This window comes from Apus apus, chromosome 8, assembly GCF_020740795.1.
Source record: "Apus apus isolate bApuApu2 chromosome 8, bApuApu2.pri.cur, whole genome shotgun sequence".
Lineage (NCBI taxonomy): Eukaryota > Metazoa > Chordata > Aves > Apodiformes > Apodidae > Apus > Apus apus.
This window is the reverse complement of record NC_067289.1, coordinates 25,547,282-25,572,753: the sequence shown is the minus strand read 5'-3', so window position 1 is coordinate 25,572,753 and position 25,472 is coordinate 25,547,282. Positions and strand designations below refer to the sequence as shown.

General features: G+C 52.1%; 1 protein-coding gene across 2 annotated transcripts in view; it reads left to right on the top strand.

The window, feature by feature from the left end:
- Positions 1-277: 277 nt before the first annotated feature.
- The window catches only part of KCNAB1 (potassium voltage-gated channel subfamily A regulatory beta subunit 1), a 55,350-nt gene continuing 30,155 nt past the window's right edge, over positions 278-25,472 (top strand). Inside the window, exon 1 of one of the 2 annotated variants that reach the window (XM_051626940.1) lies at positions 278-643. In XM_051626940.1, coding sequence (XP_051482900.1) covers positions 402-643 — 242 coding nt within the window. In that variant the 5' untranslated portion in view covers positions 278-401. Of the gene's footprint in view, positions 644-12,480; positions 13,113-25,472 lie in introns of those variants that run through there. The other variant, XM_051626941.1, reaches the window with a different exon arrangement.

The following is a 25,472-nucleotide window of genomic DNA, read 5'->3' as shown; positions in this document are numbered from 1 at the left end:
TTGGCCTTGGATTGAATCCCAAACAAATATTTCTCATTATTTAAATATAAGACCTGGGAAACAGGGTCTGTGCTCTATTCCCACTGGCAGTCCTTACCCCTCAGGGTACTTGACCATTAAAGGTTTCAGCAGATGAGCAAGTCTGCTGATCTTGGCCAGAATCCACCCTGGGCATCAATTAAAATGAGCCAATTGCAATAATATAAGGAATGGGTGGGTGGGAAATCCTCCTCCATCTTCCTGTGGTCTTCCTGGGAGACACAACCCAGCTTGTACCATCTCGTGCTGGTGGGAGCGGGATGGCCCTGGGCTCTCCTCTCAGGAGGCAGCAGGGTGGGAGCTCCTGAGGACCCTACACCTCCACACCGGCTGCGCCCTGTGGGGCACCCCCAGCCCTGACCATGCATTTGTACAAGGCGGCCTGTGCGGAGGTCCCACCCCCCCGGCCCAGCCTGCAGAAGCCCAGCGAAGCGCTGCTGAGGGGCAGGAAGCCCAGCTCGGTCCCCAGAGCCAGGCCTCCAGCTGCAGGCTGGCCCAGCAGGCTGAGCCCCACCTCTGAGATCAAGCACCTGGAGAAGTTCCTGCACCTGCACGGGCTGTCGCTGCAGGAGACCGTCCGAGCCCACACAGGAATGAAGTACAGGTACCTCTGCGTGTCCTGGTGGCCATTTCTTTGGCTGTAAACAGCAAGGAGAAGCTCGGACCAGCTGCCATCTGGCAGTGTGGTCAGTTGGTGCCTGTAGGGCTGTGCCCAGCCTCAGGCTTACAGGGTCCAAAGGCATCATCTGCTTTGGCAGCTTTTTGTTACGTTTTCTGAGCATGGTAAGGATGAGCATGACTTTGAGCAATAGTAAATGTATGTGACCTTGTTTCTTAAAACTCTTGTTTTTCTCTTCTTGCATTAGTTCTTCATGTCCATCTGCTGCGTTGCCTCTTTCACATGGGGGTAGGAATAGTTACTTTTCCTGCTGTTTCAGTGAAAAGTAATTTGTGAGCACTGAAAGGATAATGACTGAACAGCAGAACAGAAATCACAGAATAGTTTGGGTTTTTAAAATTACTTTAAAGATAATCCAGTCCCATTGCCCTGCCACGGGCAGGGACACCTCCCACCAGACCAGGTTGCTCCAAGCCCCATTCAACCTGGCCTTCAAAACTTCCAGGAATGGAGCAGCCACAGCTTCTCTGAGCAACCTGGGCCAGTGTCTCACCAACCTCACAGGGAATAATTTATCCCTAATTCCTAATTTAAATTTCCCCTCTTGCAGTTTTAAGCTGTTCCCCCACATCCTATCACTCCATGCCCTTGAAACAGCAGAAGGAGTAATGACTCTTGTCCAAATGTAGAGGGGTTTTCCAGCAGGCACTTGCTGCTTTCTAGAGGAATTTTGCTCTTGTAGGTTTAGAAGCACGGAGGCTCTTCCATTCTTACTGGGACCTGGAATATTTGCTTCTCCAGCATGGCTTGTTCTGCCTCCCAGACATTTCTTCAGACTCCATAGGTCTAAAGACAGCATCTGTGCTGTCTAAAGGCAGCACTATAAACCCCTTTCTTTATTAAGAGCTATTTAATTACGTGTGAAAAGTAATGAACTGTTAACAGGAACCACTTACTAAACAGTCATAAGCTGGTTTATTTATAGGATGATTAGTTTTCTTTCCTTTCACTGCTTTAGCAAATACAGCTTAGTTCAGCCTATTACTGACTAGCTGGAAGTGCAGCCGTGCACAAGCTTGGTTCATTTCTGCTGGCAACAGTACTTCTCTCAGACAAAACACCGTTTGCCAAGACAATTTGTGTGTTATTGTCCAGCTGGGTGTTTGTTGCATGGCTTCCTTCTACACCCACCCTGCTGGGGGCTGAGCTCCTCAAAACTGAACTATGTGGACTGGGAGCTGGGACTGTAGAACCCCTCAATACTCGGCTCGTGCATGGTTAAAATATTGTCTTGGCAGTTTGAACTGGGTGAGAACTGGGAGTTTCTGGTGACCACTGAAGGCACCAACCAGATGAAGTCCTCCTGCAGAAGAGTTATTGCTGAAAGGTCCCCCCCATCCCTGAGTTGTATACACAAAAAGGCAAATACAATTTTAGAAAATGTGACATGCATAACAGTAAAATATTGGGGGTTTGTCTTCATTTCTAGGAGCTGATGGTTCAAACCCTGTAGTCAGCACTGGCCATTCCATTTCAAATGGGTACAGGAAACCGGGCTATAGAAAGTGAAGGGCTCTGAGGGCTGGGATTGCCCCTGCACTGGGTGATTAAACAGGCTTTTGGCTTAGGAAAAAGATGACTGGCAGGGATTATGGCAGATGTGATCAAAAATCAGGAACAGCCTCTAGCAAGTAGTTCACCGTGTCCTGTAACACAGGAACCGGGGGGGGATGGAAGTTACATTTCTGGCCAACAGGTTTAAAACACAGGGAACACTTTGCCTGCATCTTGTCATGGAACTGGGGAGCTCAGTGGATGCCACGGGGCTTTTGGACTGCTGAGAGCAGGAGCATGTTCAAAGTGTCGTTCGGTATCGGGCAAGGTTGTCAAAGGCTCTGAAATACGAAGGGTTGGGTTTCACCTCCAGCACCGCAGGCTTGTAAAGGGCAGAAAGCCGAGGTGACAAACCGGGAGGGGCTTTACTGCGGTTTTGTTCAGCCCCCTCTCCCCGCCGAGCGGCTGCTCCGCAGGATGCTCTGCTCAGCGCAGGGCGGGAGCAGGCGGGTCACACTCCGTGCCCCTCTCCCTTCTTCTGGGGCTGTGTCTGCTCCCCACAGAGCTGGCCCGGAGAGGGGAATTCGGGAATGCTCACCTTGCCAGAGCTGCTTTCCAGGCTTCCGTGGTCGGGCTCATTTCACGCATTGAAGCTTTAATTTACTTAATCTATAGATGGCAAAATCTAGGAGAGCACTTGGAGTGGTCCTATAATCCTGCACTGTAATCCCATCCTAATCTGCTCAGCTCGGAGCACAGTTGCATTATATATAGTGGGATATAGTTTACAGCCTTGCTGGTTGCTGGTTTCCTGTGCAGACTGATCTATAGAGCTGCATCCAGACCCTGTAATTTTTCTTAAGTGATTTTCTCTTTTTAGCCTGTTCACCCTGCTGTCTAGTGCAGTGAGGATGGCAGATATTCCTGTGTCTGACCTTTTCCCAAATTATTTCAGTTTCCATTTGCTCCTTCCTATTTGTGTTATTTTTGCAGGGTTCTTGCCCACACCACGCCCAAGGAGGGGAGGAGGAAGGGATAAAAACGGAGGATGTGTGTGGGTGAGGCTGCGAGCAGGGTACCCGTGTGTGTGTGTACGGCGGTTGTAGCGCGGTGTTTCCTCCTCCGAGTAAGAAATGCCATTTTACTCCTTCCCGGGAGTGGTGCCTGTCACTGGGCGCAGCCTGAGCCCCGTTCCCAGGGTTCAGCAGGAGCAGCCCTTCAGCTGCTCCCGGGATGCTGGAGCCCGGTCCTGCTGCTTTCTGCTTGCTAAACACGTGGGTGCCTGCACACTCATGCACACACACACAAGTGCACACTCGCTTCCTTTTGCAGGTGAAGTCCTCAACAAAGCCATGTAAAAGCTCAGCTCCACCCGCGGTACTTCTCGGGCTCCTCACACCGTTCTGCAGGGGACAGACACCGCAGAGTCTGTCCTGCCAGCAGTGAATCCCCGCCGGCCCGTGGTGCGTGCTGAGCAGCAGCTCCCGCCGGTGCGCAGCGGGAATGTTTCAGGCTCGCTGCTCCTTTTCACACACCTCCTGCTCCCGCACCCAGCATCTCCCCGGGGGGCGGACGGGAGCGCGTGGGACATGGATGGGTAGTTATCTGCAGGTCTGAGCTCTGCAGGCTGCCTGCCTGCCCTGGGATGAGGTTTTGGTCCATGCGGTCTCGGTTAAGACAGGTTTGTTTTAGTTTGTTTTTTTCTCTGGGCTGCAGCCCCTGGCTGCTTCCCAGGAACGGCTGCAGGAAATAACACGGGAATGACAAACCTGGCATGGGCAGAGCTGGAGCATGTGTGGACTCCTGGGGTTTTTGCTTCCCCTACCTCTTGATGTACTTTCTGGTGCTGTCTACTATCAAATGCCAAGTGTAATGACAGTGTTTTGGGCTGCTCTGTCAGCCAGTGCCTCCTGTTCCAGTAGGGATGTGTTCTGTGGGAGCTGGAAGTAGCCCCTCATGCTCAGCACCACTGGAGCTCAGCAGGACCATCCTTCACACCTGCCTTTGACTCGGAAGCTGCTCCATTTCTCTGTTTCAACAAGCCCCAATGACCCCCTGAGTGGTGTTTCTGGGCTGGGCTGTTTTGCCATGAGGGATGAGCACCCTCTTGTGCCTGCCCTCCCTGGCCGAGGCCCTGGGCTGGGGGCTGTGGGCAGCCAGGCCCCCCTGGCTCTGCTCTCTGAGCTGCCTGGGGAGCCTGATGTGAAAGGAGCTTTCCCGGGGCTGAGCTGCCTGCTGCAGGCCTGCGGCTGCCTGATAAGCTGGGTTTTTTCCTTGTTTGCAGTATGAATTTTCATAGTTGCTTGGCTTCATCCCTGTGCCGGAAGGACTCCAGATGACAACACAGACTCTCTGTGATTCCAGCAGCATGGTTGCTATTTTTCCTGGGCTGTTTGTGAAGTGCACAGGGGTCCTCAGTGTGTCCTAACAGGCATGGTGAGGCTGTCGGGGGGAGCTGCTTCCCCTGGGGATCCAGCTGAGCAGTTTCTCTGCCAGCCCTTAGGTGTCCATCCTGGCCAGGGGGTTGGAATGCACATTTTTCACTGCAGAACAAACGACCCTCTAGATTGTGAGAGTAATTATTCTTTTACCCTGAGGACCTAATGAGTGGTTATGCATTTGGCAATAAGTAAACATCCTTCTGTGAATCCTTTTGCTAATTAAATGGGCACCATTCCAGTAGGAAAGTGGTTGTTTGATACTGTGTGGGATGTGCTTGGAGACCAAAGGACTCCTTGCCTGGCCTTGGGAAGCATGGCAGATCTTTGGCTTGGAAGGGCTTGGCTGTGCTTGGAGATCACCTGAAGACTTGACAGCACCTTGCTTTTAATTTACTAAAATGACATCACGCTGATCTGAGATACGTTGTGTTCCTGTCTTGGGTGCAGGGGGGGAAATAATTAAAAGCCTTTGCAGAGAGTTCTGGAAGTGAAAAGAGCAATATTCTTAGTCTGAAGGGAGTGGAGGGAAAATTAGGCAGGACAAGAGCTGCCGTAGTCCCTGGCTTCTGCCTGGCAGCAAATCACTCTGCCTGCACCCCTGGGCAAGCACAGCCCACTCCAGCACAGCCTCCTTGGAGTGAAATTGCCCTGTCCAGGTAAAAACCAGATTCCCAAAGTCCTGAAATGGGGATTTGTAGTGAGGGCTGTAGGCTAGTAATGGAGCAGAAGAGGAAGTGCTGATGTGGTGGTTTTGCTGTCTCAGGTTCCTCAAGAGGCAACTGGCAGCATGAAATGGCAGTGATAAAATTAATGGGACTGAAGATCATTCCTTGGCAATCTGCTTCATTTCAACAGATGACAGGGTGCTGGGTGATGGGATAATTCTTCTCAGTGACTAATTTAATGAGATGCCTCATTATTTAGGGAGCTCTGGTCCATGGGAAGTTCTGCCTCCAATGCAGAGAGGGAGACCCGAGGGATTTCAAAGCCATGTAGATGTGGTGCTGAGGGACATGGTTTAGTGGGGACCTGAGCAGTGCTGGGTTAATGGCTGGTCTCAATGATCTTAAAGGTCTTTTCCAACCCAAATGATTCTATGATTCTACTCTGTGTCAGTTCTGGTGGATGTAGCTGATGGGATGCTTACCCTGTGCCACTCGCTTCAATAGTTAGCAATGTTGCAGCAAAAAAGAAAATCTCAGAAGAATAAAAAGTTTGTTTTTAAAAAGTTCTGCGTGGGAAGGTGATATTTTAATAGTGCTTATTATTCAGTAATGGTTTACTTGAGGTAATCCCTGAGGGAGACAGGAAGCTTTCATTTCATTTGCTCACAGAAGGGTGCTGGTCCCCCTGGGGGGCCAAGGATGGCAGCTCCAGAGGAAGCTGAGGGTTCCTGGGATGGTTGCTGGAGGGGTGTCTGCCTGGAGAAAGTTCTCCTGGAGCTTGTCTTCATCCTGACTCTCTGCCAGCTCATCTCAAAGAATCCAAAGTTATTGCACGATAATTAGTCACCCATCTGCTATAGCACGTCCTGGAAAAGGGCAGGATGCAGTTGGGTGTTGTTTGGTAGCCAAGACCGAGGCCTCAGCGACATATTTCTACATATAAGTTAATTTAGAGTTTTAAGTGGTTACAAGTAATGCTTGGGTGACATTTGACGTATATGGATAGCAGAGTAATATGCATAATTGCCTAAAATCTCCCAGTCAGTGAGCACAGGCAAGTTGGAAGAACAAAGCTGGGGCAGAGCTTTATTCAGAATATGTTTATTAATCGAGTTGTGTGAAACACCCGGAAAAAACCTGCGTTTTCTCTATGCACTGCCTAGGGTATGCACACAACAAAATGGAATGCTGTGTGTTTGGCACGAGCTACCAGCCTCAGTGCATTGCTGGCACTCTTCACCTTCCTTGAACTGCTTTATACAGTCATCTAATGAAACCTCTTGTACTGTGCAGTGGAGCTTCATGCTCCTCTGAGTGTTTCAATCAGGATTAATCGTAGTCACTCTACTACAATACACTAAAATAATTGTAGCTTCTGGAGCCCACCTTGTCAGCCACTGGCTTCCAGTCATTGAGAAATTAAATGAATAACATGGAAAAATTGAATTCCTGGGTCTGGAGTGGGGGTAGTGCAGCCAACACGGTGACAAGCAACATCCTGGTGGGTGTTTTCCACCCTCAGGGATCAGGGATGGATTAATTGAATTGGGTGCCCTGAAGGTTACGTGCTCTTTGTAAGATGGGGAAAGCTCTGGGTCTCTGGTTCAGTGTTGATGCTTTCATGTTGTGTTAAGGGACCATCGTGTAGAGCTGGCTGACCCCTGCTCAGCTCCCCAGCAGCTGGTGGGGGGTACCGGGGGGGCTGTTGGCTCTCAGTGGGTGCTCCTGGCACCCAGTGCCTGGCTGGAGCATGGGAACCAACTCCTGGTTGGTTCATTAACTCCTCATGAGCTGGTATCTAGATGATGTATGGGTTGAAATTAAAACTAAATAAATGGGGGCTCTGAAACTGAGATGGGGTTGTTGGGAACAACCACTTCCCTGCCTGCAGGGCAGCATCTCCCAGGGGTTTTTCTCCAGCTGGTACCTGCCTCAGTTCTGGTTAGAGTTAAAAACCAGTGCATTTTTCATGCCAGTTTGGATCTGGTTATGGTTCCACCACATCCTGATGGATCTATAATGGGAATACAGGGCCCACCCCTGCGGAAGAGCAGGGCAGTGTGTAGGGTTCTGCTCAGCATCCCTGAGGCTGGAGTGATCCCACCTGATTTATATCCCTGATTTGTCCCCACGGCCTGTGTCCCCAGGGCCAGCAGCCCAGCTCTGTTTGCCCACACTGTTACACTCCTGATTTGTGTCCTTTCTGGGAGGATAGAGCCCTCAGAGCCCAGCTGGTGGGCATGTGGCTGGAGCTGGTCACAGATCTATGCTATCAGAGCCAGCCTGGCTGAAAATCTGTCAGAGCAGTGTCTTTTAACTAAAAAAAAACATTTAATGGGAATTGTGTTCAGTCTCCCTCAAGTGCAATTACAAATGCAAATTAAATTTTTCAGGCAAAACCAGTGAAAATATGATGCCTCTTTGCTAGATGAGCACAGGGCCTTTGCAGCACATTTGCCAAGAAAAATAATCACAAATATTATAAAAAATAAACATTCTTTATGGGTTTAAATATGCCACAAATGGCTATGGGGTTGGTCACTGCTGCTGCTGCAGACAGGGAGCATCCTGCTGCAGCACAGCCTTGGCTCTTAATTGAAATGCATTAATTAATCTTGCAGAAACCCTTTGGGGAGATGGATCCTAAGGCCAGCTCAGCCCTGGGCTCCTGTCCCCACACTCCTGGGTGGCCATGCTTTTTATCTCAGCATTGTCCACATCAGCCTAATTAATGAAGCTGCTGTAAGCAATTAGCCCAGCAGGGAACCTGAGTTCAACCAGCCCCTGAGTGGGAGTGAAGCAGCTCGGAGCTGCACTAGGCTGTGTTTCTAACCACAGCTTTTATGGCCCCGTGAAACTTCTATTGAGACTTAATGCAGAACTTCCCTGAGCATATCTTGCTGTGCTGTGGAGGAGTTATTGGTGGAAGTCTGCAACTTGAGGCTCAGGGACAGCTAGTAAGATAGTTGTTCATGGAATAGTTTGGGTTGGAACGGACCCTAAAGCTCATCCAGAACCAAACCCCTTCCATGGACAGGGACACCTTCCAGTAGACCAGGTTACTCCAAGCCTCATCCATCCTGGCCTTGAACATTTCCAGGGATGGGGCAATTCTCAAGAAGACCAGTCTTGGAAACTACCGCCTAAAGTTTCTTTCCTGGATTTTGGGAAGGCAGAAGCTGAGAGACCATGGTGGACTTTCCTGGAGGGATTTAAAAGCTGTGTAGATGTGGTGCTGAGGGACATAGTTTAGTGGTGGCCTTGGCAGGGCTGGGGTAATGGTTGGACCTGATGATCTTAAGGTCTTTTCCAACCAAAACAGTTTTATGACACACAAGCAGACACAAACAAAAAATACCTAAACTGAAAATAGATTTGCTACATTGCTACAAAGGAAGGCTTCTAGCCAAGGCACTTTGCAAAGGGGCTCCTCAGGCATTGGTGCCTGATGGGTGCTACCTCCACTACCATGGTACATTGCTGTCTTCTCTCAGTGTTGAAGAATTTAATGTAAAGGGCTTAGACCAGCTGTGGTGGCATCCTCACCAGTGACCTGGACTGCTGGGAAGCGTGCAGGGATGAGGGTTTATGTGACTGGTTCTTTGGACTTGGTGTCCAGCTCTCCTCTTGACCACAACCTGCAGCCAAACCCCCGGGAGTGTCTTCCATGGAGCAGAGACCTCCAACTGCACTAAGGTGCAAAAGTGCTCTAGTGACCTTGTGGTTGGCTGAGAACATCGTGGGGCCCCCACGTGTCCACAACCCTCCAAATTTAAAAGACAATTTAGTAAGAAATTTAGGTTAAGATTGAGAAATACTCAGATTATTTATGTAAAAGATGATATTTTTTATATAGATCAATGGAAATTTCCAGTTTACTTTTTTTAGGTAGAGCCGTGAACTTTGCAACTGGTGGTGAAAGAAAGCATTTGATTTTATAAAAAGCACTGAAAACATGAGTGGCACAGGGATGGAGGCAGAGGTAACCACCTCTGCCTTGTACCCCGAGCTCACCAGCTGATGTAGCCTCCTTGCCTGTGCAGTGTGGATCATTGAACTAATAGACGTGGCCACAGAAGGGAGAGGCTGCTGCTGAGGGCTCAGCACAGGAGAGGCAGGAAATTAAGACCTGCCACATTAAAAGATTGACTGAGCTTGCCAGAATTTATATGCAGCATATTGGTATTACTGAAAATACAGATTTAGCTGGCAATCAGCTTAAATTTAAGAAAATTACTAAGATGCTAATTGATATTTGTGGAAGACTCTGCTTTGGTAGAGTAGCAGAGTAATTAGTGTAGATCACCTCTGACCGCAGCCACCAGAAGCAAAGTCTCAAGCCAGAATTGACATGATGTTTCAAAGTTGCTTCACTTGAAGGTGAAACGTAAAAATTAAAAAAAAAAGGAGGAGAGAAGAAAGCTGTGAGCTCAGCTTGAGCCGAGCGGAGGGCTGGGTGTGCGTCAGCTTGAGATGTTTCATGCAGCACAGACCCAAGAACCTCATGTTACTTTTATGTTTTGGGCTGCAGGGGCACCTTTCCCTGCTGGCTCCAGCAGGAACAAAGGGCTTGTCCATCAGCTGCTCAGCCGCAGAGCCCAGCTCCCAGCCGTGCCTCTGCAGGGACCAAACTGGGCCTGAAGAAAGGGATTTTTTTCCTTTTTGGAGGTTTCTGTTCCACTTGCCGCAGTGCTGCGCCTCAGCCTGCCCCTGCAGGGGGCAAAGGAACAGGACACTGGAATCTGGATTTGTGTAGAAGCCATGGAGCATCTCCTGGCTGTGCCTAGAGCATCCTGCTCACTGTAGGGGCTCCTGTCTTCATTTTGAACCCTGGGATGGAGGCAAAGCCGGCACGGTCATGAGCATCTGTGTTAAAACAGACTTGCTGGGTGAAGCATTTTGAGCAAGTTATTTAATGAGTGATTGCCATTGTCCTTCGGGAGGAAATGCAGACCCACGTCTTGGCACCCAGCTGTGTCGGCAGTGGTTTGGTGGCACTGATGTGGCGTGGGGAGCCTGGGCCTGAGCTGCTGCCCGCACCCTAGGGCTGTCCTCCACAGAGGATGTGACCTTCCCCTGGTTTTGTAAGCTCAGGATTTTCACGATACAAAATTACTTTGTTCTGATGTTTTTGTCTAGAAGCGATTATCTGGTTCAGGGAAATGAAATAAATCCCGAGTTTAAACACACAGTTCTCTGGCAGAGCCCTCTGCAGCTCAGCACCTTCTGTTAATGTGCTCTGCGGGGTGTGCCAGCAGAATGTGACTGTCCCTTTCTGTCCTCTCCCTGCCCCTCCTCTGGCACTCCAGGGCGCAGGCAGCCAGGGCAGCAGGGATGGTCACCTGGACCTGGATGACAGTGACTTGGGCACATCCCCAGGCCCAAGTCATGCCATTTGGCAGAGACCTGGCTCCAACAGCCCCCAAGTAACACACACACAAGTGTTATTTGTGACCTGTAGCAGCGACTCCCTGGTTACCTTGTCTGGAAACTCTCTCAAAGCCAAATCTCATGCCTGAGATGGGCAGTGGTTGGTTCAGGTGGTCACCTGCACCCCACTGACTGCCCCTGCCTGACTTCACCCCAAGGGGTCTGTCTACACCCAGTCCACACCTGAGGGCAACTCCCAGGGCAACTCCAGCTCAGGGGCTGCTGTTTGATTGACTGTTAATCATCTTTTCATAGAACAACAGAACCATTTCGGTTAGAAAAGACTTTGAAGATGACCAAGTCCAACTCTTAACCCAGCACTGCCAAGGCCACCCCATCCCTCAGCACCACACCTACCTGGCTTTTAATATCTTTTAAATATTCTGGAAAATATCAGAAAGTAACTGTCTTTACTCTGACATAATGTTTTCCATCCTCAAAGACCTGTGCTGTGTACGTGGAAACGAGCCATTAGATAAACAAACTGCAGAGAGATCAGCAGCAGCTGTCCCCCTGGCACTGGGGTGGTGGGTGGCCTGGACTGCTGGCCTCCCTGGTGGCTCTCCTACTCCCCTCTTCTATGGAATGGGCTGGGGGAAGAAACCATGGGGTGCTCCCGTTGTGGGGGGGGAGTCCTGGGTTCAACCTTCAGCTCCTCTCTCTTTGCCACCCTCTCCTGCTCCACCTCCACATGCCTTGAGCTAGGGAGAACCTGACAGATCTCTGGATGGGCCAGGGGGCCTCCATCCTTAGGGACAGAATCCTGGGCAGCTGGGCAGTGAGTAGGGGGTGGGTGATGGGTCCTCTGGAGGTGTCCCCACCCTCCTCTCAGCCCTGCTGGGAGCTGGGGGCAGATTTAGGAATAGGGTGTGGGGGACCCTGAGGACCGTTTCCCACCAGCCTGCGTGGGGCTGGGGAAGGGACAGGGGGTGACCACAGTCCCAGTCCTCACCTACCCACTCGATCTGTGTTGTCACCCGTGGACACCCCAGCAGCACCTTCTCCCCTGGGTCTGCACCCATCCACCCCCAGGGCTGCTCTGGGGAGTGGCAGTGAGGGTTCAGGGTCCTGGGGTGGGGGGGGTTTCCGAGTCGCCCCTCTTCCTGCCTGCCCTCCCACCCCGCGCTGGGCTGCACACCAGCCCGGTGGTCCCTGCCCTCAGCGCCCGGGGCCGGCTCAGGGTGACGGGCTCCCCGCTCCTCCCGCCGCTGCAGCAGGGCCGGGGGTGGTTTCGCTCCCCAGGCTTCGCGCCGCGGCGGGCTGGGCTGGGGGAGCGGGGTGAACCCCGCACTGCTGCCAGCCCCGCTCCGCGCCGCCGGCTGCGGGGCCAGGACACGGATTCAGGTGTGAACTCCCTGCCGCGCTGGTTTTGCTCCCCCACTTCCCCGCCCCCATTCCCACCCACCCCCCCTTTTTTTTTTTCTTTTTTTTTTTTTTCAAAATTAGCCCATTTTGCCATCGAATTCCAAGAAGCCCTCTCCTTGCTCTGCGGCGCCGGCAGCTATTTTTACCATCAGCATCCTCCTGAAGCGCCTGCCCCCCCGCTGAGCACAAAGGGGGCCGGTTCCCCGCTCCCCGCGGGTCCTGCCGGGGGGACCCTGCTGCCATGGGCGGGATGTGGCTGCTGCTGGGCGAAGGAGAAGCGATGGCTGCTGCCGGTCGCTGAGCCCCGGCTGCCAGCCGCTGGCCCCTGCCCGCCGGCTCCTGCCTGCTCAGCAGTTCGTGGGCCAGCGGGAGCCGGAGCCAGCGCTTGCAGCATGTCTGCAGCCAGTTAGAGCACCGGGAGCCAGCCTGCATCGGGCCAGAGCGGCGGCTGCAGCTGGCGGCTCGGCATGAAGAAGCGGCTTTGTGCTCTGGAAGCACCTGACTGGATGGATGCTTTTGTCTGAGCAGCAGCAGCAGCAGCAGCAGCAGATACCGCGGGGGGAGCGCTGAGAGCCGGCGGGGACCTGCTCTTGCTTCGGCCACTTCGGGGCTGCTCCGCTGCCGGCATCGCAGCCCGGCTCTCCCGGAGCCCCTCGGCTACTCCGGCGGGTCCAAGCTCGGCGGTTTCCCGGGCAGCGTTTGGGAGCCAGCCGGGCAGCCTGCGGCCGGGGGCTCGGGCTGCCACCTGCACGGTGGCCAGAGGTGTCCCCAGGGCGCGATGCAAGTGTCCATCGCCTGCACAGAGCACAACTTGAAGAGTCGCAATGGTGAAGACAGGCTCATCAGCAAGCAGAACACCACTGCCCCCAACGTAGTGAATGCAGCCCGGGCAAAATTTCGGACAGTGGCTATTATTGCTCGCAGTTTGGGGACATTTACCCCTCAGCACCACATTTCCTTAAAAGAATCCACGGCAAAGCAAACGGGCATGAAATATAGGTATGGTCACGGTATGGTTCTTTGTTACGTTGCAGTGTGATCGCTCTTTACTTTGCCTCTGAAGAGCTGCCTGCCTGGGTGCAGCTGGTTTGCAGAAGAGCTCTCTGCTGGGGTTATTAATAGATTTTTAAACTTGTGCATAACCAAACAGCGTTTGGGTCTGGGTGCTTTTGCAGGCATTTGTATTTGTAATTTTATACCAAAAACACTTGCCTGGGTAGATCATAGCACGGTGAATTTCTGACGGTGGTGTTAAGATGGTTTCTATTAAGTGTTCAGTGTAACTTATATTCGTACTAATGAGCAGAAAAATCAATTAGCAAAGCATGTTCAAGGCTGGGCAGGGAAAGTTCATTTGCAGCATATTGTGTGGAGCAAAAAAAAAGCATCATCTGTCTTGGGTACGATTGAATCCTGGTGATTGCTTAATGACTTTTCACCTGGTGCACTGAGTGAAGATGAGATCAAAGCCAATTTCAAGTGACATGCAGGAAAAAAATGTGTGGGCGTTCTTATAAAACGCCTCTTGCACCTTATGGGGTTTTATTCCTCCTAGCCTAGGCAGGAAAAATAATGAACGGCTGTGACTTCAGTGTGAACTGCTCGGTGTGGGCAGGTGATGAGCTGCTCTGTCACACCTTCAGTGAGAGTGAGAAGGATTTCTGTGACTTTGGCGTTGGCTTTGCCTGTTCGGGATGTCCCTTCCAGCAGCTGACGGGTGATGTTACAGGGCTGGGTGAAGGGCAAAGCCTGGGGATGTTCAGCTGGTTCCCAGCCCCTGGACGTGGTTCCTGTCCAGTCAACGTTCCTGCTTCTGGTGTGGGGTGAGGGTGCAGGGTTGTGGTGATGCTGATTTTCGGGTCCTTGGGAGTGAGGTGAAGCCAGGCTGGCTTCAGCACCAGCCCATGGAAGTCAGGTGTGCAGCTCAGCACAGCACTTGGCTTGGGCAACGCTGGGGTTCTGCAAATGTCAATATTAATCCTCCAGAGACCGCCTAGACAGGATTGGGAGTGACTGGAGTGACTGGGATGCTCGGGTGTAATTCTCTGTGAGTTGTTCCTGTAGTTTGACCATGACCAACTTATAGCAAAAGTGTCACACACCCTTGGTGCTTGCTCCCCATCACGGTGCCCGGGTGGCAGGGGCACAACTGCTAATTAAGGTCTCTGGGAGCCAACTCCCAGCCAGGCGGGTGTTGGGGGGTGGCAAGGCAGGCTCGGTGCTTTGAAGTGGATCCTGGGTGCTGGGGGAAGGCAGTATTTTGGGGATGGGGGCAGGTTCCTGGTGGATTAGGGACTGGGGGAGAGGTGCCAGCTGGGAGCTCCTTGTGACTCCCTTCCCCTCCCACAGCCCCCTCCAAGCCTTTGCACTGCCCTGCCTCAGTTTCCCCTGTGAGCACATCTGTGGGACCTGTGTCTTTGATGATGTCACCCAGAGACAGGATCTGTTCCCAAGCCGTGGTTCCTGCTCGTTGGGCTCACAGACACCAGAAGTCATCTCTGCTGATTTCCCACGGGCTCTGGGTGCTACCAGTGTCCTGATGCTCTGGGTAATTGCAATTCTTTGCTGCCCACATGTCACAAACGCTCATGCAGCCTCCGAAGTTGGGCTTTGGTGAATCCTTTCCAGCTTTTTTTGAGGTGAGGGTTCAACACCAAAGGCTGAGCTCTCCTGCTGGTGCTCATCACAGCCCTGACAGCTTCTCCAGGCTGGGGCTGCCTGAGACTTGGGGAACTGATCCCAAACAGCATGTTGTTGGTGACAAAGCTGTTGCTTTATCTTTATGACTAATCCCTGTTCCTGCTCCCAAATCTCTCTGTATCTAGAGCTGGTTTCTCCCCCCAAGAGAAGAAGTGAAGGGGGATTTGGAGGAAGAGCTGAGTAACCCTCCAGGCTCAGCTGTGATGCTGCTGAACCAGATACTGTTCAGTCTAGGAAGGAGCCTGCCAACAGGGATGGAGCTGATATTCCCTGATACTCATCTCCAGGCTCACTTCCTCAGCCTCAGAGAAATCCAGTGCCTGGAGAAGCCAAAGACTTTTCCCAAAGGCTGCAACAATAATCCTGTTAAGTCCTCAGCTCCTTTATATTTGCAGCTGAAGTCCTTCCCAATTAATTTTCTGCTTGAGTTATGTCCCTGATGCTGCTTAAAATGACATGCCAGCTGAGCTGCCCCTTGTTTGACACTAAAAATACCAATTGCTGCTCCCCCCTTTGACCCTGGGTGATGCTGCAGCCCCCGCACTGCTCCCGGGATGCTCCTGGGATGCTGCTGGACCCTGGCACTGCCTGATGCCAGTGGGATTATGTAAAAGGGAGAGACAAGGACTGTGCCAGGGCTGGGGATGGGCAAGGAGCCCGCTTGGGGCCTGTTTCATCACACGGCACGTGTCTGGACCTGCTCCAGCTTAGAGACCAACTTGGAATGCAAAAGCCAAAGCTTACAGGAATAACTATGTTAATGGGGGAACATCTGCACAGATGAGAGCTCAGGTGCGTCCCCGCGGCGCTGGTGTGAGCAAACCTCAGCTTTGCTTTTGCTAAACCTTGTCTCATTGCTGTCCTGCTGGCTTGTGACCTCAGGCAGACGGGACCTCCCCAGACACCACCTCTGCTGTCACCCCCAGGACAGCCTGGGCTGTCCCTGCCTGTGGGCGGGACAGAGGAGAGGGGCTCTTCCCTTGTATCCTTTTGGATGCACCAGATCAGTCCCAATTAATATTCTGGGGAATATTTGGGATCACTTCAAGTCTTTCCTTGGAGATGATGTGGTGGCAGTTTGTGGCTTGCAGAATTGTGCTCTGCTGCAGCTGCTGGGAACAAAGGATGCAGTTTGGATCCCTGCGTAGCACAGGGTGGGAGGGGGACTGGTGAACTGGGGCTTCACCTGCCTTGGACCATCACCAGCTCACAGCTTGGGCTCTTTGCTCTCCTAATTTGCCATTTATTTATGTATTTTTTAATTTATTCAGCCCACTTCAAGCTGTCAGTAAAGCGGATCCTGGTACTCAGAGGCTGTTTGGGATGGGCCATGGTTACCACAGAGAACATCTCAACTGGAGCCTTCCTGATCTTCTGCCACCAGGCAGGGAGTGGGCAAAACCTCGCCGGAGCATCCTGGCTCTGGTCCATGCCCAGGACATGGTTGGGAGCTCAGCCGTGCAGGGCTTGGGGCTGAGCTGCTGATTTGGGGCTGTCAGCAGTTCAAAAATAGCCCTTTATGAGTGCTCTGCCTGCACATGGGCACGAGGGACCCAATTTGCTAAGCTGGACTCTCTATTTGTGTTCATATATAATTGATGGCAGTAGCTTTGACCATTAACTCCAGAGCCAGCCTAAACAAAAAGGTTTCTAATGGCAAAGGCAAGCTGCTGGAGACAGCAGCCCCTGCTCAGCCCATGGCAAGGGGCAGAGAGGCTAGGCACCATCCCCAGAGGGATCCATACCTCTGTCCAGCCCTCTGTGGGGTGCCCAGCCCTGTCTCATGAGCCACAGAGCACAAGAACCCGAATGCACATGAAGGGTCTGGTCTGGAGGAGATGTGGCTGTTTGGACATGTGGGACTGCTGCCTGCCTACTCCCATCTCCTGGCAGTGGGACTTTCCAGTGTCCCTTGTGGCACCAAGGCAGTGTCTCAGCCACATTCCAGCAGAGGGGATCGCATCCTGCCAGCTGAAAATTAGGATCATAGAATGGAATGGCTTGGGTTGGAGGGACCTTAAAGCCCATCCAGATCCAACCCCCCTGCATGGGCAGAGACACCTCCCAGCAGCCCAGGTTGCTCCAAGCCCCATCCAACCTGCCCTTCAACACTGCCAGGGATGGGGCAGCCACAGCTTCCCTGGGCAGCCTGGGCCAGGGTCTCACCACCCTCACAGTGAAGAATTTCTTCCTAATTCCTAACTTAAGTCTCCCCTCTTCCAGTTCAAAGCCACCACTTCTTGTCCTATAACTCCATGCCCTTGTAAAAAGTCCCTTCCCAGCTTTCCTGTGGGCTATCAGGCAGTTTTCTTCACTGTGTGCCCGAAAGAGTGGGTGCATGTTGGAGCACATCACAGAAGAGCTGCTAATGCCTGGGTTTGCAGCGCTGGGCAGGCAGCTCCAGCGGCTCCAGTGGGATGTCTCTCTTCCCCCTCATGGAAAGGCAGCCACAGGGTTGACTTCACCGGGGTCAGAGGCTCTGCACACCAGTTATAGACAGTAAAAGGCACAATATAAATGCTGTTGCAGAAAGAATTCCTCACCTCACTTTCCTGCTTAAATATCCACTGGCAAACAGTATGTACCAAGTATGAGACTGTCAGTCCCACGGGTAACCCAGACATTCCTGTCCCTGCGGAGGGGACCCATGCTCTGGAGCATCTTCCCTCCCAGGGTCATCCAGGAAGGGACAAATGCTGCCTTTCTCCTGGGAAAGCATCCCACAGGCATTCCTGCTCCTTGGAATGTTTCCAGCAGGGCTGCAGGGCAGTGCAGGGGAGGGGGAACTGCTGTCCATGGGGATGGAGCCTGCCGAGAGCCGGCAGCTCTCACACCTGCCAGTGCCAGCAGGAAAATGACTTTGGCCTCCCTGATCCCAGCAGTTCCTTCCACTCTTTTGAACTACAAGCATTAACCATAATGTATTTAGGAATCTGTGGTTTATTTAAGTCTTGCTGCAATTATGAGTCTTTTTAAGTGTTCACATGCAAATGGAGCAATTATTTAGCTATAAAATTGCATATTATTTCAATAGCTCTCTCCATCAGGTTGATTTTTATGGCTCATTGTCTGATCTTCATTTTGTTGCTGTAGGCTAAGGCCAATCCAGTGAACAGAATGGGTGTGCATTGAAATCACAATGGGTTTCCCCCCAGGACTGTAGCTTAGAATGGCTCCAAAGAAGGGAGGAATAATCAAAGAGGGAGAAAAAGGAACCAGCTGAGTAAACAAAATCTGTGCTGATTTGTGCTGCTCTCAGGTTCCTCACGGCTCTCCAGGAGTCTGGAGCTGCAAAGTGAGGCTGTGGCTTCGGTGTGGAATGGATTTTTCTCATCTCATTACATCGGTGCAAAAGCCATTTTTAATCTTGCAATGTTAGAACCAACAATTTACTGAGCAAACTCTGCAATACAGTAGTGCGAGGAGTTTGTCAGAGGCGGGCTTGCTCCTGGCTCCCATCTCTTCAGTAAATGCCTGCAGGCTCTGCCCCGCTCTCTGCTCCCCTGGGGACAGCCAAGGGGTTTCTCCTGCTCAGGGTTTCTCCTGCTCAGGGTTTCTCCTTCTCCCCTCTCCCCCTGGAGACCCAACCAGGCCAAGAACCTCCTACATCCACTCTGGTTAACTGAAGAATGGATTTTTGCTCTTATTTCCTAGTGTTCTAATAGTCTTCATTAAAACATTTCTAACTTTAATTAGGCATTTTAAAAAAATCTGTCCACAAGCTTAATTATACATCCTCAGGTGAGGTCTAGTTCAGGGAGAATGATGCACTGGGGGGGCCCACAGCAACCAGCAGGTCTTGGTAAGGCATCCATTCCAACCCCCCATTTTAATTCGCAGGGAGAGCGAGGAGCTGAGGAGAACAAGACTGGATTCAAGGACAAAGGGTGTTTTGAAGAGCAGGCTCTTCACGTTGGGGTGGGTAAAGTGGAAAGAGAATGCTGCTGTTTGAAGGAAGCTTGTAAATAATGGAGTGGTGCTGTGGTGAGGAGCTGACGGCTCGATGCCAGGCGCAGGGCAGCCGCACAAGGACGGGAGCAGCCTGGCCTGCTGTCCCTGTCACCAGTGTCACAGCACACAGCTGCCAGTGCCACCTGGACATGAGGTGCACTCTGCTGGGGCAGGTGGCTGTCCCTGGCAAGAGGCAGCAGGTCCCTGACCGACTGGCTGCTAAACCTCACCCTGCTCTGCTCCGTGCATCCCCAGCCGTTCCCTGCAGCGTCTTTTCCATTTACAATCTGCATGACAATGTTAATCTGATGCTTAAATGGCTGGAAGAAAAGATGTAACGCAGGAATATGGCTAAATTAATTACTTGTGAAGCACACAGTTTAAGGTATTTAAAACATTGGTTTAGCATGACTGCTTTGGCAAAATCCAATTTAAATTTTTAGCACACTTCCTTTTATTTTAGACTAATGTTAGAAACTGGGATCTGTGGAACAGGTTTGTTAGGGAACAAACTCTCAGTCAGGAAAAGAAAATGCTCTGCATGAGGCTCAGGGTGAGGCCAGGGGTCAGAGCCAGGGTGGCATTTCTCCCCTGGGGCTGGGGTCCAGTCTCTGTCCAGCACTGTGCTGGGAAAGACAGCCCCCTAGAGCTGCTGCTCCAGCTCCAGCTCTGGCACAGCTTCCCTGAGTTCAGTGTTTGGAAAAAAATCCAACAAACCAAAGTCTGGAGGTGTTTAGTGGTGGGTAGAGACCCAATGTAAAGTCAGTGGATGGTTCTGGCTAATGCACAGAGGGATTTGGCTGCTGGTTCCTGCCCTTCATCCCAGCCCTGCTCCTTGTGGTGGTCCAGGCAAAGCTCCCATCGCACTGCAGGGGTGGGAACAGTATTCGGGGGGAGCCTCTGGAGGGGCCCAAAGGGGTTTGCTCCTGAACAAACCCAAGTTAGAAGCTGATCAGAAACTGCTCTCTATCTGTGTCCTCCACTTGTGTGCCCCTCTGGAGGAGAACACAGCAGCTCCCAAAGATGCAGCCTTGTCCTCTCAGCGAAGCAAGACTTGCTCCTCATCCAAATGGATTAGAAATGTTCCTCAAGCTAATTTTGCTGCACTATAAAGCCTCCTGGCAGGCACGTGGGAGTGGGGAGCAGGACCTGGTGTCCTTGCCCAGGGTGGCCAGGTGCTTGGCCAGGGCTCTGCGTGCTGAAGAATTTCGGGAGCTATTTTCTGGCAAAGCTCTGCTCAGAGAACAAACAGTAAAAATCAATGGGACACAAGGCTTGGGAAGCAGGAGAAGCAGGAAGCTTATTGAAAAATAAGGTTGTGAAGCTGCTGGAAGCCCTTTGTACATGGCAGCCCACTGAGGTCCTGCTGCCTTGCCTCTAGCAGCTCCTGAAGAAGAAAGATAGAGCCTGCTTGATGCCTGGTTTTTGCTTAGAGCAACAGCAGTGTGAGAGTCCAATCTCCCTCCCCCTCCCTGGTGGTGTTGAAGGGCAGGTTGGATGGGGCTTGGAGCAACCTGGTCTGGTGGGAGGTGTCCGTGCCCATGCAGGGGGTTGGAACTAGATGAGCTTTGAGGTCCTTTTCAACCATTCTGTGATTGTATTGCAGAGCCTGCCAGCAGCTTAAATTCAGCTGGATGCAGCACATCCAGAGACCTCTGGATTCACTACTGGAGGTGTCCTCCTTGCATGGAAAAGGCGCCAGAGGTGACAGCTGGGCTGAGGCTCTAATGGTCACGGTGTGCTTGTCCAGCTGGCACGTGGCTTGTGAAGAGGTTGTGCAAGTCATCATAAAACAGGCCCTGGGTGTAAACAAGCTGCTTTAGAAATGTCCTGGGCATGAAGTTATCAGACTTTCAAGGCAGACCCTTCTTCTCCTGTTGGTGTTACATTTGCCTGGTTCCAGCTGCAGAGGCACCAGCTGAGAAACCAATCTCAGAAGTACTGAAAATTTGTCAAGAATGTCTTGTTTTGCTGAAAGGGTAAAATTCCCGCCCAGCAATTAAAACAAAAAATGCATTTTTTTGTCACAGTGGTCTCCCTGCCTCAGCCTGCTTGTGTTTAGGGTAGTTGATGCAAACAGCTGTTACTGCAACATTTCTGCTGGGCCAAATTCCCCCTGGGAAGCGCAGGGCTCCCCTTCCCAGGCCGGCCCCGCTGCCGCTGCCCCGGGCTGGGGCTGGGGCAGAGCTGCTGCCAGCTGTGCTGGGCATCCAGGGTTTGCCCAGAGTCCTTCCCCTTCCTCAGCCTTGGGAGTGTTTTGCCAGAATTAGCCTCTCCTGCCTGTGGAGGAAATACATATTTTCCACTTCCAGCTTATTCAATCCCTTCAGCTTAGTGACTAATCCTTCCCAGGGCGGGTCAAGGGATGGGGGAAGGAAAAACCTGTAACGGGGTTTTAAATTTTTTATTTTGCCTCTTCCAGTCTGAAGTAGCACTGAAATGGGAGAAAATGGCATCTATAATTTACAGCCCTGTGGGGTGTGTGGACTAGTGACAGCATCGTCAGCACCCTGTGCGGGGGAAGGACTTGCTTACTGATTTCCTACGTGAATAAAGTGGGATCGATGCGTTCAGTGTAACAGGGTCAGGAACATGGCCCAGGCTTGTCTGAGCTTGGCAGCATCTCAGGGCCAGGTCCCTCCAAAGGGTGATGGGAAGCTGTGGATGAGCCCGTGCTGGGGTCTGGTGGAGACCTCCCTGCTCCTTGCTGCTGGAAATAACTTGATTCATTCAAATCTTTAGGATTTTTTTTATTTTATTTTTTTTTTAACAGGATAATGTGATTCCCTCAGACATTTGAAACCCTGCGCTTCAAAAGCTGCAGAACGACAGGTGTTTTTTCCCTTCCTCTCCCTCCTCCTCGGGTCCCATCGCTGACGAAAGGCGGCGGGGGCAGGAGAGCTGTGGGCTGCCCATCATTCCAGGATGCAGCTCCTGGAATCGCTGGAGTTCATCCCTTGGGAATGCCAGTGCCAGCGCTGCCCCCGCTCCGGCTTCCCCACCCCAGGGAAGCTCTGGGGACAGAGACACGGCAGCCGCTGCCTCCGCAGCAAACTCTGCAACCGCATCTGCTCCGGCTGCGGGCGAGAGCCCTGGAGCGGGCAGGAGGACGGCAGGGATCCCGGGCAGGGCTGCAGGGAGCGGGCAGGAGCCGGGAGGGTTGCAGGGATCCCGGGCAGGGCTGCAGGGAGCGGGCAGGAGCCGGGAGGGTTGCAGGGATCCCGGGCAGGGCTGCAGGGAGCGGGCAGGAGCTGGGAGGGTTGCAGGGATCCCGGGCAGGGCTGCAGGGAGCGGGCAGGAGCTGGGAGGGTTGCAGGGATCCCGGGCAGGGCTGCAGGGAGCGGGCAGGAGGCGGGAGGACGGCCGGGATCCCGGGCAGGGCTGCTGAGCATGCCGGCACACGTCTGCCGGAGCCCAAGTGTGGCAGCCCCTGCACTTGGCTGCGGCCCCATCTCTTTTGCCTCATCTACATTTTAATGCGTCATCTGCAACTTTTCTGAGGATGCAGCCAAAAAAAATGGGAAAAAAAAATAATTTAAAAAATTGCTTGGGAATTCCAGCTGAAGCGACCACCTACGCACCCGGTGGCCCTACGAGTATGGGAGAGGAGCTGGGAGGTGTGAAGAGAGCTGAGAAACGGGGGCCAGACACCATTTAGGCAGCTGCCTGTCCCTCCCCATTGTCCCTGCCTTGGCCACTCGCCTCTGCCGTTACCCAGGAGCCACCTCCTGGCTTCACCACTGATTTTTCAGCCCTGTTTTGTCCCTGCAGCTGTTTCATGAGTAGAAGTTTTTTCCCCCCTGTTTTGTGTCATTGGCCCAATGCTGCACATCACTGCACGTCATTGCACGACACTGCTGCACATCACTGCAGTTCATGACTGCTGTACATCACTGCTGTACATCACTGCTGTACATCACTGCACATCACTGCTGTACATCACTGCACATCACTGCTGCACATCACTGCTGCACATCACTGCTGCACATCACTGCACATCACTGCCCCAACCCCATTTTACTGCGGTGGGGACCACGCGTGGTCTTTCATCCTTTATGAAGGTGAAATAATTTCTATTTAGAAAGAGAGAATATAGCTGAGGGACAAATGGAAAGGTCATTTGTATTAGAGAAAGGAAGGAGACTTGGTAGGATTGTAGTGGAAAAGCCCCATTCCTGCTTTCCCGCCCTTCTCTACCCCACGCCAGAAAACAGGCTGCAAATCCAGCAGGCAGCGGAAAGCTGCGCTTCTGCACGGCTGCAATTACTGCTGACACTGGTGGTAATTTAGCTGGGAAGTGCTCTGCGTGCTGTGAAGTGTTTTGTTTGCAAAACCGGAGGAAGGAAAACCATTATTTTTCTCTCTTCCCACCCAGACAAACTCCTGCCACTGCAGCCTGCTGAGTGGCAGCTCCTGCTTGCCTAAAACTGGGTCGTCTTGAGCTGATGAGGCCAAATGAAACCCAGCCTTAAAAGCAGGAAACCACCCCTGTCAATTAAAGAAGAGAATTAACCCTCCATGTTTCCTCACCCTCAGCTCACAGCCAGACTAAGCCATGCTGGGGGCTGTTGGAGACCGATGGATGTTGACAAACAGCATTTACCTGCCTTGGAGTTGTTCAGAGGAGCTGAATGTCTCAGAATCATAGAATTGATTGGGTCAGAAAAGGCTTTTAAGATCATCAAATCCAACCATTAACCCAACTCTCCCAAGTCCGGTGCTAACCCATGTCCCTCAGCACCACATCTCCATGGCTTTTGTACACCTCCAGGAATGGGGACTCCACCCCTGCCCTGGGCAGCCTGGGCCAGGGCCTGACAACTTTTGGGGAAGAAATTGTTCCCAATATCCAATCTAAACCTCCCCTGGTGCAACTTGAGGCCATTTCCTCTTGTCCTATCACTTGTTCTTGGGGAGAAGAGACCATGCTTCCCTCAGTCCAACCTCCTTTGAAGAAGTTGTAGAGAGCAAGAAAATCCCCCCTCAGCCTCCTTTTCTCCAGGTTGGGTTCCCTGACATGGGAAGTGGCAAAATGGATGAGGGTTTCGTGTGGTCTGAATCAAGCAGAAGCACGAAGGCCAAGGCTGGGACTGCACTGGCAGGTCACAGGGAAGGACGTGGGATATGCTGCAGCAGGAGAGGGTCTCTCCTTCCCTCGGGATTGTGTTGTTTTTGGAAACAGCCTATTTTTTTATTTTTTTTTTTAGGGGACAAATTACATATTTTATTCACTTTCTGTGCAAAAGGAACAGTTCTGGAGCACTAATGGGGATGTTTCTAAGCAACGTTGTTTTCCCACCGCCAGCTTCAGAACAGCCACTTTCCCCCCCACACCATTTTTTGTAGCAACAAATCAAACTATCTGCAGTTTATATGCAGGAACACTGTGTTGTGGTTACCCCAGTTGTGCTTAACAGGATGGGTGGGGGCTGCATCACCACCCTGGGGCTCTCCCTGCCCCCACCCGGTGATGCAGCTGTGCCAGGAGGTGGAGGATGCCCATGAAGAGCTCTCTTTGCCTGCCAATGCCTCTCCCAGGGCTGGCTTTGTGCCCTTCCTGCCCAAGCCCCTCTCTTTCCTCCCACTCCCTCCCTCCCATCTACTGCTCTCAGGAGGTTTTTCACCCACCAGAATCCTGCAGGGTGCCTGGGGAGGGCTGGGTTTGGCCTCCTCCACATGTCTCCCTGCACCGAGGCCACTGGTGTGGCCGTGGGCACCGTGGTGTAGGCACCACAATCAGCAGTGGGAGTGATGCCCCTGCAGACCTGGGACCCCCACCCACCATTCCTCCATAGGCTTGTGAAACAGGGTCCTGGGGATCACCTTCTGCTGGGGCTGCTTTGGTAGGACAGACCCACAGGCTCCTTCAGTTTTGTATTTCTGGTGGAGGTTGGCTCCTGTGGGCAAAAACACCAACACAGAGCAATGAAACTGAGGTTGGAACAAGTGAAAAACAGAATTATCTGAGTTCTATTGAGCTCTTCTATGCCTGATGATTCTTCTGTGGGTGTGGAGTCAAAAGTGTTTTAGTCATTGTATGTGTTATTGCAGAGAATTTATTTAAAACATGTTTTCCCTTAGAAAAACTTCTCGCTCCTTCTCTCTCACATTCCTGATAGGTAGATAGATAGATAGATAGATAGATAGATAGATAGATAGATAGATAGATAGATAGATGGATGGATGGATGGATGATGGATGGATGGATGGATGGGATGGTTATCCTGGTTCCACTGTACAGATGGGAATGCTAGAAGTAGCTAAGTTCAAAGCAGGGTTTGCTCAGCACACCTCAGACTGAAGCAAAGCTGCTCAGCTGCTCTGTCTTCCAGGCAGCCCCACCTTCATTTACTGCTTTAAAGTCTTTGTTTTTAGCCCCCACCAAACATGAGGTGTTTTGGAGCTCTTTCCAGGCTGGCTGGATGCAGGGGGGAGGAACTGTTGGCACCCAGAGCTGGTCCCGGTTGGGATCCCATCTGGGATCAGCTTTAGAAAGCAGGATGCAGCAGGTGAGCTCAGCCTGGTGTCAGTCTGTGGAGGCAGATGGTTTTGGATTGGAAAGGAGCCACGTCCCCTTCTGCAAACCAGTGGGGACCTGATGGGACTGTGGAGGCCAAGGCTGATGCAGGCTCGAACACCTGATGGGGTGGCAGCTTTGCCTGGCACCAGGGAGGGAAGACTTTGGCTGATTCAGGGGTGTGTTAATCA